The sequence below is a fragment of the Syngnathus floridae genome, chromosome 10 (assembly GCF_059516105.1).
Source record: "Syngnathus floridae isolate MCC-2025c chromosome 10, RoL_Sflo_1.0, whole genome shotgun sequence".
Taxonomy (NCBI): Eukaryota; Metazoa; Chordata; class Actinopteri; order Syngnathiformes; family Syngnathidae; genus Syngnathus; species Syngnathus floridae.
The window spans coordinates 8,150,752-8,163,441 of NC_142422.1; the positions used below are offsets into that span (position 1 = coordinate 8,150,752).

At 40.0% G+C, this 12,690-nt stretch overlaps 1 protein-coding gene across 3 annotated transcripts in view; it reads right to left on the reverse strand.

Moving 5' to 3' along the window:
• vps13b (vacuolar protein sorting 13 homolog B) overlaps positions 1-12,690 on the reverse strand; it is a 210,759-nt gene that overhangs the window by 96,491 nt on the left and 101,578 nt on the right. For 2 of the 3 annotated variants that reach the window (XM_088386303.1, XM_088386305.1), the window contains 6 exons: positions 11,943-12,111; positions 10,574-10,688; positions 7,210-7,345; positions 5,983-6,252; positions 5,740-5,896; positions 5,547-5,658 (listed from right to left, as the gene is read on the reverse strand). In XM_088386303.1, coding sequence (XP_088242429.1) covers positions 5,547-5,658; positions 5,740-5,896; positions 5,983-6,252; positions 7,210-7,345; positions 10,574-10,688; positions 11,943-12,111 — 959 coding nt within the window. Of the gene's footprint in view, positions 1-5,546; positions 5,659-5,739; positions 5,897-5,982; positions 6,253-7,209; positions 7,346-8,069; positions 8,137-10,573; positions 10,689-11,942; positions 12,112-12,690 lie in introns of all 3 variants that reach the window. The other variant, XM_088386304.1, reaches the window with a different exon arrangement.

Below are 12,690 nucleotides of genomic sequence, written 5' to 3' on the forward strand. Positions count from 1 at the left end.
TTAAACTGGCATACAGAAAAACGATGGCACCCTTGATATTTTTTTCCTAAGCTTTTCAACGCAATTTCTGCAATCCATGCTGACAGATTGCCGGTGGTTTCTCCCAGAGCCATGTTGCAGCACCAAACTTTGGCCTTAACGATGGTTGGGCATCAAATTTTGACGCCAAGTTTTCCGCACGGGAACCGGCAAACACAAACAAACAGTAACAGAAACAGCAATAAATGTGTGTTTGTGGTGTGCAACAAAAACAACTACCAGGAAGTGTGGGTGAGCATCAAGCTTGCAAGTTGTGATAATTGACACTACTTAGTGGGGATAAAAAAAAAAATATATATATATATGGTGCAAAGGAGGTCGCAAAACAAACATCTAACTTCAGCTGGTACCACACTGACCACACCAAGTCACCAATGGGTAAGTAAACCAACAAAATGTTATATGGCAACATTGAGCCAGCAAGTTAAAATTGAACTAAAACAAATTAAGACCTTTGCTATCATTATTGTGAGAGCACACTGCAAAGTGAACAAAACGGAGCTCACTGTGATGTGGTTAGTCAAACACAAACATGGGTCTTTAGAATGTTTGTCCTTTGTTACAATTCAACCTCGGCAAAGGGCTGCTCTACTGACTGTTATTCTAGTTTTAAATGTTTTAAAACATTTTCTGTCAAATGATTATGTAAAGAAAACTTGGGCGACCTCCCAGTATGATTAGAGAAAAGATCAGCGTGTCATCAGAATGACAAGAATCTATCTTCTTTGGTCAGTCGAAAATTCCATAAATACTCAGTCTTGCAAAGGTAATTAAGAGACCACAGGCTAGGGGAAAAACCTTCGACCAAGCTCCAAGACCAACAGCTTCCACCAAAAAGAATGAAAACAAATGTACTAGTTTAATGTGGTTTATTTGTTTGAAATCCCAGCATTCCCCTTTTCTTCACAGAATCCATCACGACTGTTCAACTAATATTGCTACACAATGCAAAAGTGGAATCGTAGCAAGGGAGGTATTTCTTCCTAACATCCGCAAATGTCTGAAATCCAACAGGGGAATACAAGTGTTACGTTGCAACCATCTCAATGAGCTAAAGAGCCTGAGAATAACATCAGAGAGGCCACAGATATTTAAGGAATGAACCGCAAGCTGTACACAGAAGTCAGCAGACACCACAACACAAGACCCCGTATACAGCTCCCTGTTTGCATACAGACTGCTGACACTGAACACAATGAGGAGCTGCGGAACAACTTTAGGATGAGGGTTAAGTGGAATTAGGAGAACAGCAAAAGATGATGAAGCCCAAGTATGATACATAAGTCTGAGTTTGTCTGAATTGCAAATTTTCATACATCTCAGCACTTTCAGCAAATCTCTTTTAGGGCCTCAAGTTAAAAAGCAAGAGGGATGACTAGTGGTCAGTCTAGACAGTGTGGCGTACGCCCTTAAAAAGAATGATAGCCTCATTCTGAGTGGCTGACTTTATTAAATAAAGTGGCAGTGTAGTTCACAGATCAAAGTTCAAAACCACAAACATTTTTTTTGGTTTCCTCTGTTCTTCTATCATAGACTTAGCTCCATAAACAAAGTTCCCTGGAGGCATTCGCAAAAAATGCCATTGTTTCATTTATTGAGATCAGCTTACATCCTATGGAACATGTTTGTGTCATCCGCGAAATCTATAAATCAATATATATATTATACATACTGTATATCATATATATGTCGAGTTGTCACTGTGTGTGGCCAATTTCCACTGCAGCACTGTAGCAGAGTTGACACACTTTTTGCTGGTGTAAACAAATGGGGAAATTTGGCAGCAGACTAAAGTGATGAAGCAAGTGTGCACTGAAGCATCTAATGAACCATTTTCTGGGAATTCGGGATTTTATGAGGAAAAGAAAGATGACGAGTGTGCACATGTGCACTTCAAGATAGAAAGATACAGTAGAATTGTCTAATTGTCTGAGTGACAACCACAACTGTTATTTATTTTTAGTTTTCACAATACTATACACTGTAGGAAATAAATATGGAATTGGAAAATTTAACAAGAAAAAGGTGCACAATTTATATGGAAAAGTAAATAACAAAAGAGAAGACTGAAATAATTTTAGATACAGTACAGCATTTGGTTTTGCGTTCACTTACTACTGACAAAGCAGCAGCAGCAGCCTTCTCCTCGGTTGCCATGGAAACGCAGACATGTGCACCAATCAAAACAAAATAACAAAACACATATTTTGAAGCACTGCGGGATGCTCCCTTGGTCTCTCTCAGACAGACCATGAGGTAACGGGTATGTGATGGAATCTAGAGATGTGTCATTTAGGAGTTGTCGGGAAATGTGCAGGACGGTGAAGACACAAATATATCCACGAATCCAGGATTCAACATAAATGACACACTTGTTAGAAAACCTTGGGTTTTCCTTGGAGAACCAACATTTTCTATTGCATACTATAAAATAAAGTGATTTCCATTGCTTGTTTGAAAGTTTCAACTGTTCAAATGTTGTTTTAAAACATTGTCAATGCAGGTAAAATTAATTAGTAAAATTAATTAGATTAATTTCATTTCACAATCCTTTTTTCTCAAGTAAAAAAAAAAAAAAGTCACTTGTCCAGCTTGCCTTCCCGACCAAATGTTGACCGGAATCGATCAATAATCGCTCGCCAGAAAAGAGAACACAAATGTGGTTTAACCCACTCGCAGAGGCTTTATGTGATGCTACACTGTACGATGGGGGGTACCTGTAATCCCTTGTGAAACAAACTTGTGACCCAACAAGAAGCTTTCAATTGGGTGTTCCGCAACAGGCACAAAAAAATTAAGAACAAAATGCACATAAGTGGGGAGTAAAAGATCTGTGATTTCAGAGAGGGTCCAAACCACAAGAAAGGCAGGGTTGAACGCATGCTGGACGTTCCTCGGACAAGCACTCATGCGCACAATTTTTTAAGACAGGAAAATGATTTCAGCTGTGTAAATTGACAGCGGCCTTGTAAGCTCAAGATGGAGAGGGAAGAAAAAGGCTTCGCCTTGAGGCCTGTGTAATAATTCCTTCTTAGCAGAGAAGCCGCTAGGGACCTCCTCTTTTATGGAAACTAAATTCAACATCACATGATCAAATGAAACCGTAAACTGCTACCAAATGAACCGCGTCGTGGGCCAACAGTCTTACAGGCGCAGGTTTATTTAGCCTTCTTTGGAGAGGCTGAAGTGCCGTGAAAATGTTCAGGATGAAATGGAAGTTGGAGATAGCTTTGGAGGACCCTCATCTAGATATGCTGTCAGAATGTTTATAGCAGCTCTTTCCTTAGCCTTCGTCGGCCTCTTGTCTCCCAGGGTGGCATTAAAATCAAACCCTGTGTTAGACATTCTAACCAACTTCATGTGCAGAAGACAATAACACCATAGCTGTATCTCGGATTAGTCATTCCCTTATGTCAACGGATGTAATTAGAGGTGCGCTTTATACGCAGCTACAGCAAATGGCTACTGGCACATATTGTGCCGTTTGCAGCCACATATGGTTATAGTTTGTAAACACGCACATGTTTACATGATCGCAGCCCATCGACTGTGACTTACTTTATATGGGGGGGGGGGGGGGGGCAAATACAGCATGATTCAGCGCAAATAAAGCAAATGCATTCGTGGCAATGAAACATCAAAGGTCGCATTGAAGTGATGTGCAGACGTTACCAAGGAAGAAAACTCCTGGTTAGCACAAGAAAAATATTCACACAAAGTAATTTGATTTAATTCCTGGGTTCTAGACAGAAAGGGAAGTGGTGACTCCAAATGTGGTTTGTTGGCATACAGACACACACACACATGCTGACTGGACGTGCTATTGGGAAGGGTGGGTGCAAAAATGAATCTTGAATACGTACAGTATGTTGTGCGCATGACACTTATTGTATATGCACATCATTACGAATGTTATGTGCACATTACTGACTATCATACATTTGCAGTAAGTGCATGTAGAAGCCTTCGGTCAATATAGTGTGCATGGAAGTCAGGCTAGAGATTTGTATGATCCCATCATTCTCTTTGCGGAGATGTGGCAACATAGCCGCATAGCCTCAAACTACCAGAAGGAAACCTTTTCAGGCCAATATATACATAGGGTGAAATTGCAAGGCTGTTTTTTTCACCTCACCAAATTACTTCGATGTTTACAAGCTCATCAGTCATCATTTGACAAGATAACAACATGGTCAACACATTTTTGTGGAAGCAAAGTACGTATACGCCGAACAAACATTTATGACAAACATAAATTAACCTAGTGAAACTGGGTTGAACAAAAAAAAAAAAAAGAAAGAACTTGATATGAGGCAGTCAAAACAGTAGCTATGGTAACTGATCAATACCATGCATGTTTTTCTCAATATCTGTTTCAGGTTGGCGGGCATGCCCCTGAGCAAAGGCCATCCCTGCCTGCCTGCTGCTTGCATTTTTCCTTTTTAAGACATTCCCGCTGGCTGAAGCAAGTGTTGTCATCCATCCTTTTTTCCTGCACATTACGTCGTGTGTCAGCACACATCTTACTTGCAGCTGCACAAGGCATTAGGCATCACTTTAATCCCCCCCCCCCCCATTACATATGTTTGCCAGCAACATATCTGCCCATTCAAACAAATGCTTTCTCACAGACACAATGTGGGGCTGTGGTTTCCAGGCAGCTGTGACACAATCCAGAGACTCAACGCTGCCTATAGCAGGGAAATATGTTTTGTGCCGAGATATTCCCTTTAGAAGTTGAGATTTTCCCGGCCTAGCAGCTTTCAACCAGATGAGTCGTTTGTTTGAGCTGGCCGAAGCTGTAGACCCTAAAGATGTCATTCATTGTGCTTTGTCACTGCTGATGCAGCTTAACTGTGATGTGGAGCAGCCACTAGCTGTATAGTGAAATAATTAAACGAGCGGAAACACTTACAAGACAAATTAGAGGTTGTGAGGAATCCTAAAAATCTTGCCTAAAAACAGGTTGTCTTCTCTGTCACACCACCTCAATTAATAGGCCACATCAAATTTGTTGAACTCTGTAGTATGGCATCAGTGTATATTGCAACAATGAATCAATAATCAGCTCATGGAAGACTTCTGAAATACGAACCCCAAGAGCAATTAAGTTGGAACGTTGTGTAAAATGTAAACAAAAACACAATACATTGATTTGCAAATCAAGTTGTACATCTGCGAAGGCACCATCAATGCTGAAAGGTAAACGCGTGTTGGAGCAACACATGTTGCCATTCAAGCAACATCGTGATGCAACAAATTGGTAAACATGCCACTGTCCCAGCTTCTATTTGGAATCTGTTACAGACATCAAATTTACAATGGATGAATATTTGGGAGGAAAAACAAAACAAAACAAAACAAATACTTTGGCTTTTATTCAATTAAATGCAGATGGAAAATGATTTGCAAATCAAATATTATTTTAATTTATGTTTAACACAACGTCCCAACTTGATCAGAATTGGGATTGCTATCTTAGGCTCTTTTTTGGAGAAGAAACTTACTGGTAGAGGTCTTTGCGTAGAACTGTCCGGGTAAGTGGGTTATCAGCCTGAGGAGCCATGCTAAGGGAACCCAACTTTAATACCAAGGTGTCTTCTTTATTTGCATGGAGATCTAGTGAAACACACAATCAACAGCTGCACAAATCTGAAGAAGAATTCAAAATAAGAATGTCTTCAAGTGCCTATTTTGTACCTGGTGTAGTAGATTTGCCAGGTGCTCTCGGGCAGAAAACCCTGATCAGATTGGTGTTGATGTAGATGAGAGGTAAAGACCGAGAAGTCAATGTGTGGCTCCTCATTGGCTGCCCCACTGACTTTCCACGATCTTTGTAGCGTCTTGGTACTGTCGTCTAATAATTGGGATGATTCAAAAGGTTGTCAAAATGCTTTTAAAGCAACAATACAATTGATAACTTGGACATGAACTATTTCTCACCTGAAATATTCCAACTACAGTAGTTAACAAAGGACAGGATAGCACAACATCAAACGGCTGAGCTGTCAAAAGGATTTCTCTCAGGTACTGAGGTGAGCCATCCGCTAGTGGATCAGCAGCAAGCCGCTGACCGGCTGTGGCAGAACTGCGTGCTGGCCGCTCAGGTCGTGTGGTGAGTTTATGACGAACATTTTTGGTGACAGCCTGTGTGTAGGTAATGGACAAGAATCCATGTTGCTGGTGAGAGCCTTCCAAGACCTTAGCTGCCGTCTGTCCAGTGGTGAGAGAAGGGGAGAAAATAATTACCGCAACAGGACCGGAATCATGTTTAACTAAATACAGTACGACTAATGATAACTAAATATACTAACTTAAGATTCAACGGACATAAATGTGCATTAATAGTGAGACTTTTAGGATGTTTTTTCTAAATCTGAAATGGACATTACAGTTTATACCAGGCCAATATTATTCTGAAATAAATGCTGTTTGATCTTCATGACTGCTTAAGCTAAAAGGATTGGATGTCCCTACATAATCGCTACCCCGATTGGTAATTATTCATAATTCTATCGTATTTATTTTCACCCAGAACAATGATGTTATTCCCCAAATGCAAACATGTGTATCTTAGAATGCATTTCCCTACTGCTATTTCTCGATACACTCGAATGCATGTCTTTGATTTTATTACATTTTCAAGACTTGCTAAATAAGGCGTTTTAAAACGATTCCCAAATTCTGGACCCTAAAGTCCATGTAAAATTGAGGTTCAGCCGTATACAGTAATGTAAAGTACACTCCTACTGAAGACAACTTTGCTTAAAACCCAGAAGTGTCCTCAACAACACATAGTGACAGTTAATATCTCTTTAATTAATCTTAAATCACTGTGTTGTAAATTAGATTTTTTTTTTAAATTAAAACAGCATGAAACATAGTACATGTGAAATTACATAGCTTTGGGAGAGGTTCGGCGAAAATTGAAGCAAACCAACTTACATTCCTCAGAGTGTCATATCTTAAGAGTTACAGCCCTTTAGAATCATATGTGACTGATTTGAATTAAGTGTGAGTGCTTGGAATATATTTTATAGCTGGCACGTTTCAAAGTCAAATTCTAAAAGCATTGTTTGCCAAAACATCTCTGAGGAACGTACAAAATCTAAGCCACTACAGATGAAGCATAGCAGAGAAAGCTACAAAGCAGAGGAGCCATTTTCTTACAGGAGGGAAAAAGCCAGAGAATTGGCTGAAAGGATCTTGCTTGCTGACCGGTCGAACCAATACAGTGCGCCTGTTCAGCTTGTCAGTGCAACAGAGGACCACTTCTCCACAGCTTTGTCGAACACACTCCTCCGTACTGGAGGTGAAGAAAGACACAATAGGTGCACAAGGGAGACAGAGAGAGCAGGAGAAGGAGGAAATGTAAGTGTGCATGATCGGAAAGAAACACAGAAAACATTACTGAGATGATGACTCAAGTTCATTGAAGTTCATTGAATGATGAGTTGGAACCTGTTAAGAGTTAATCAGTAAAACCAAGGGAAACTGCAAAATCTTAAACCAGCAGAAATACTGTGCGATGGTCAGATACTATAACAGAATATGAATATGTCATCAGAATGTGATTTCAATTGTTAAATTGTGTTTTTTGTAGTAAAGTACACTCAATCCAAGAAAAGCATGATTGGATGACGATGTTAATTACAAAAGTACTTCTGGATTTAACATATGTTAACAGTATAAGACCATCTGCAGTATTAGCTTGAATCAACAAGAGAATGGAGGCCCATGTCACCAGATTCCATCCACTTGATTATGAAGACAATCAGAACCACTGGAGAGACAGGGAATGCTATTGTCTCAATGTCATGTCAGACTGTATCTTTTTTTTTTTTTTTTTTTAGGGTGTATCTCAATGCAACATCTCTGGGCACTCTGAGTCACAACCAGAATCATGATGTCTTTTCCTGTCTGTCCAGCATGAGCCGATGATAAGAACTCTGATTAGGAGCAATAGAATGGTAGAGATAAATTTTAAGGAGGCCTAGCGCTGGCTGTTCTGAGACAGGCAGAGGCCTCACCACAGCTGTCTCCTTGCACTGCAGAAGGAGTCCTTCATAAAGCCCAGAGTGCCAGCCTTGACCTGGCCTGAAGACACACACATCGCCAAGTTTTAATGGGGCATCTGGAATTGATTACATGACTGTGACACAGTTTGATGATATCTCTTTAATGGGAGAACGTCTAAACTATCTTAGAGATAAACAAATCATTGGGTGAAGTGTGCATGTATGTATGTGTATATAATTGCAACCGGGACAGCATTTTAAAAGAGAGAGTCTTCAAAGTCATTAATGGAGACAAGATCAACAAATGATATGAAATCCAGATATTCCTTCTGGCGTATAATTACTGTTGTGGCACACAGAAACAGAGAGCACCTGTAAAGAAATAAAATGCACAATGAAGCCATTAACATTAAAATAAACATAGCATTCATCTCATTTGTTTCCATTTGGTTTAGCGATTAAGATGTTCAAACCAGGTGGCCTGGTTTTGACTCCCAGTATGTGAACACATCTGCTAAGATGCACTAGTCCGTTCTCGGGACTATTTTTATTGTCTGTGCAACTAACTAGTAAATACATGCCTCATAGAAGTGTAAATATATTTTGAATATTGCTTGACTCTATGCCCTAAAGAACCTTTCTTGGCATATCCTAAAACTACACGTACATGTTGCTATTCATCTGAGGGGCCTCTCTCTCTCTGTTCTCCCCATTCTCCCCTCAACTCCTCTGCTCTTGTCAATGTTCAATTAAAATTAGGCTTTTGGGATATATGTACCACTAACACTAGACTGACCCAACTATTTTACATTTTTTCCAGCAGAGAGACATCAAGAGCCAGATGAGACATTTTTTGTGTCAGGTTTAATTTAAACCAACCCACTGCCTACAAATAAACTGGGCTGGGTGCAGAAATACCAAACAATTATCTGTTCCGAATGATGAATATGGACCTCCATCCCAGTGGGCTCTCTTGTATATGTAGATGATAGAGATTACCGTGGGCAAGGAGCCCATAGAGCCTCCACTATGTCCTGAACAAACATTGATGTTACCTGGCTGACATTGGGGAGCGCTGCTTCCTGCCAAAACTCTGATCAGTTTAAAGGGTGTTTATTAACGTGCATTCAACAGAAATGACTGGAAAATGTGAAAATTGAACCATTATGTATCTTCTTGCAAAAACATGGATGTCTACAAAAAGATTAAACTTGGCCCAGTCTTTGTGGCAATTGAGCGGTGCACACCTGTAGAGAGAGGTAAGATTACATAATCACCCATGACACCTTAACACTGGAAAACGATTTCTCACCAATGACATTGTCCTGGCTTAGTGTGGTGGAGCAAACTTAATGGAACACATTTTGCCCATGGAATCAAACTCAAATGACCACAGGAAAAATTTGTTTTAAAAAAAAACAGGGAGGTCTGCACAAGTCTGATGTTTATGTTTAAAGCCAAGTCAGTTGTTTGAATCCCCCTCTGGCCAGTAAGTAACACATAAGACAATTACAAACCAAATTGGAACCAGCTAAAGTGATTGCAAAATCTGGCAAACGAGAATCCTTTTCTGTTATCATTTTGGTGGTTCATGGACTCATTGCAAACGACAGGCTTCAATATGGACTCAAGCAAGGAGGTTCCATCCCCACTTCACTGTCTGGCTCGATGAGAGAAGGAGGCACTTAAAGCCAAGAACGTATTTACACAGGCATGTAAGCACAGCGAACTGGAAACGCACACACAAACACATTGTGGTCTATGGTATCCAAGAAGCTGGGTTTTTCTTCCGATACTAAGGAAGAGGGAATTGCCTCCTGCTAAGTGGACCTCAGGCACGTACATAGTAGGCACTCTTGAATTACCCAGTCTAACAATATAAATGCGATGAGGACGAGCCGGGAAAACACGAGGAGAAAGAGACTGGAAACATGCAAATGTGGAAAGAAAAACAGCAATTACAAGTATACTGTAATTTCGCCCCAGTTTCACTTTGTTTGGCTTCGTGATCTTTGATAATTTCTTTGGAGAAAGTAAATCATAGAATTCCAAATGCAACTTGACTTGGAGAAGGATTACTATATATTAGGATGTCATGGAACAGCGCCAAGCGGTTTTCCTCCAGTGTGTTAATGTTTCTATGAATCAATTCAGACACCACAGGCGCAAATAAAATGACTGATGGCCTAACTGAACTCATCTGCTCTGTGAGTCAGACTTGGGCCAGCCCAAAGCAGAGTCAAATCGTCCATCCAATTTTTTCTGGTCTCAAGCTGTCTGGAAAGACGATGACGCTGGGGTGATAATCCCAAAAGTCCCCCTCACGAAGGTGGAACGGGAACAGAAAAGTGTTATTGGCAGTGGCGCTAAAGTGTGTGCGTACGTGTTGCAGGGGTGTTATTTTTATTACTGGGGTTTTAAGTGGTGATGGTCATGCTTTCCCCATGAATACACATGTGCAGAGAGAGATGCTGTGTGTGTATGCACATTGTGTTTGTGTGCTCGCAATACTCCACCTGCATCTGTAGTGGTCAATGTTGAAACTGCCAACTTTACATTTGATCTTAGTGTATATATCTTGGATATCGACTGAAGCGCTCAAGTCTTCCAGTTCGCTGACCACGCAGACTTCTGTTGGTAAACAAAAAGAAAAAAGATATATATATATTTATTAAGATATATTATTCCTGTATATCGGCTGAGGCAATTTTGTTTTCCAGTTCACTGACCACGCAGACTTCTGTTGGGAAACAACAATAACAATTTTTTTTTTCTTTTCCATATTTTCATATGACATTGGGAAATGCTGACATAGATGCATTACAAATGCTTGGCTGCACATGAATCCTTAAAATGGAAGACTGCTAATGATGGGAGGGGCTCTCATAGTTTTTGTTTCAATGGTCATACTTTCACGCTGGCAGAAAGAACCACATTGGAAAACGAGAATGAGTAAGAAGGCAAAATGACTTAAGTACAACCTAAGCTTGCCAAAATGAGGAATGTACAGTACATGTCACCCAACACTGATTGTTCATAAAAGACTTGCATTTATACAGACATAGTACTGTACATATACTACGGGCATTCCTCACCGTGCCTTGTGTGAAAACTAAACTGACCTACCACAGGCAAAATGAGTTTCACGTTCAACAAACTGATTAAGACTACTGAAGCAAGCCTGTGAGCTGAGCGGATCTTTGTCATTGTTTCCACTGAGAAAGTCCCATAGTCAAAGAGTGGCTTGGGAAAATGGACTTCGAGAATGTTATTACTGTTGCCTTGTGGGGGGTTTTGAGAAACCGAAGTTCCAAGCGGGTTTTTACGTTAAAAAACAAGATTTGTCAGCATTGGTGTAGATAATGTGTGGAACGAACGTGCCCAGGTTGGTAGAAGCGGTCGCCAGCAAGTCATAGACTCCAAAGGTGTTACATGAATGAACGTTTTTTTCTCAGTGCATGCTGCATTTCACTCGTTAAAGTCTTTCCCTATGTTTATCTTGACTCAAAATGCTTCTATTTGCTCTTACTTGCGCCTGAACAACCCCACACTGCTTTGTACAGTTGTTACAGTAGATATGTATTTGCCCTTTTTGTGAAGCCTTTAAAATACCATAACGTCGTTCATTTCTAACATGTTGACACATTTTGAACACGGTTTTGTTTCTTTGTTCAAACTGTTTCTGGTGACATTGGAAACATACTGGGAAAAAAAATATTATTTTGTTGTCAAGTAGCCTACCTACCTCAAGAGGTAAATGTGAGCAATTTAATGTTTACGATACAATTTGGATCTATTTTTTCCCTCTATATTATCACTGATGACCAGTAAAATATAAAGTTGAATATCGTTTCAAAGTTTGAAAGGTTTAAAAAAAATACACACCTTTCTTGACTGCTGGATCAGGAGCAAACAGTTTAACAATAACCCTGGGTAACATCCATTGCATCCAAAGGCTGACTTTTCCACTAGTCCCTCCAATGCTGCTAGTTTTCTGTTCCAGGGTCACTGTGTCAGCAAAAGGACCATCATCACCTCCTGGTACTGAATCACCCTAGGGAGAAAAGAAAAATTAAGTTAAGAGGGTACGCTTCTGTTTATTTAGTTTATTACTGTAAATGAGTAAGCAAGTAACAAGACCCAAATGATGATTTATATTGCATAAAAGAAAATGACATTCTTAATTTCCAGCATATTTTTTTTTAACAACATATATCTGGATTTTTTTTCCCCATCATATAGCATCTCAGCACAAAGGTTGCTGAGGATCATGGAGACGGGTGTATGTTGTGTTTCTTGTGAGTAAATCTGTGTTCCAAACACATATTTGCATGACTGGAAAGTGAGAGACCTGCAAATAAACAATGTGGTAATTTGAAGCACTAGAAATGTGGGATTTTTTTTTTTTTTTTCCACAGCTTATTCCATCGCTGCCTTGTAATGACAGATTATGTCATGGTTATTGAGCCTGGCTGTGGCTGGTGGGGGAGGTTATCAACCATCTCAATTAGAAACACCACAGCTGCTGGGATGATTACAGCGTCTTTAAGAGGATCCAGATGAGGAAACTATGTCCCCATTCCAAAGTTTGGGAAGGATAAGAGCAGAACACTAATTTGCAAATTGAATTTAA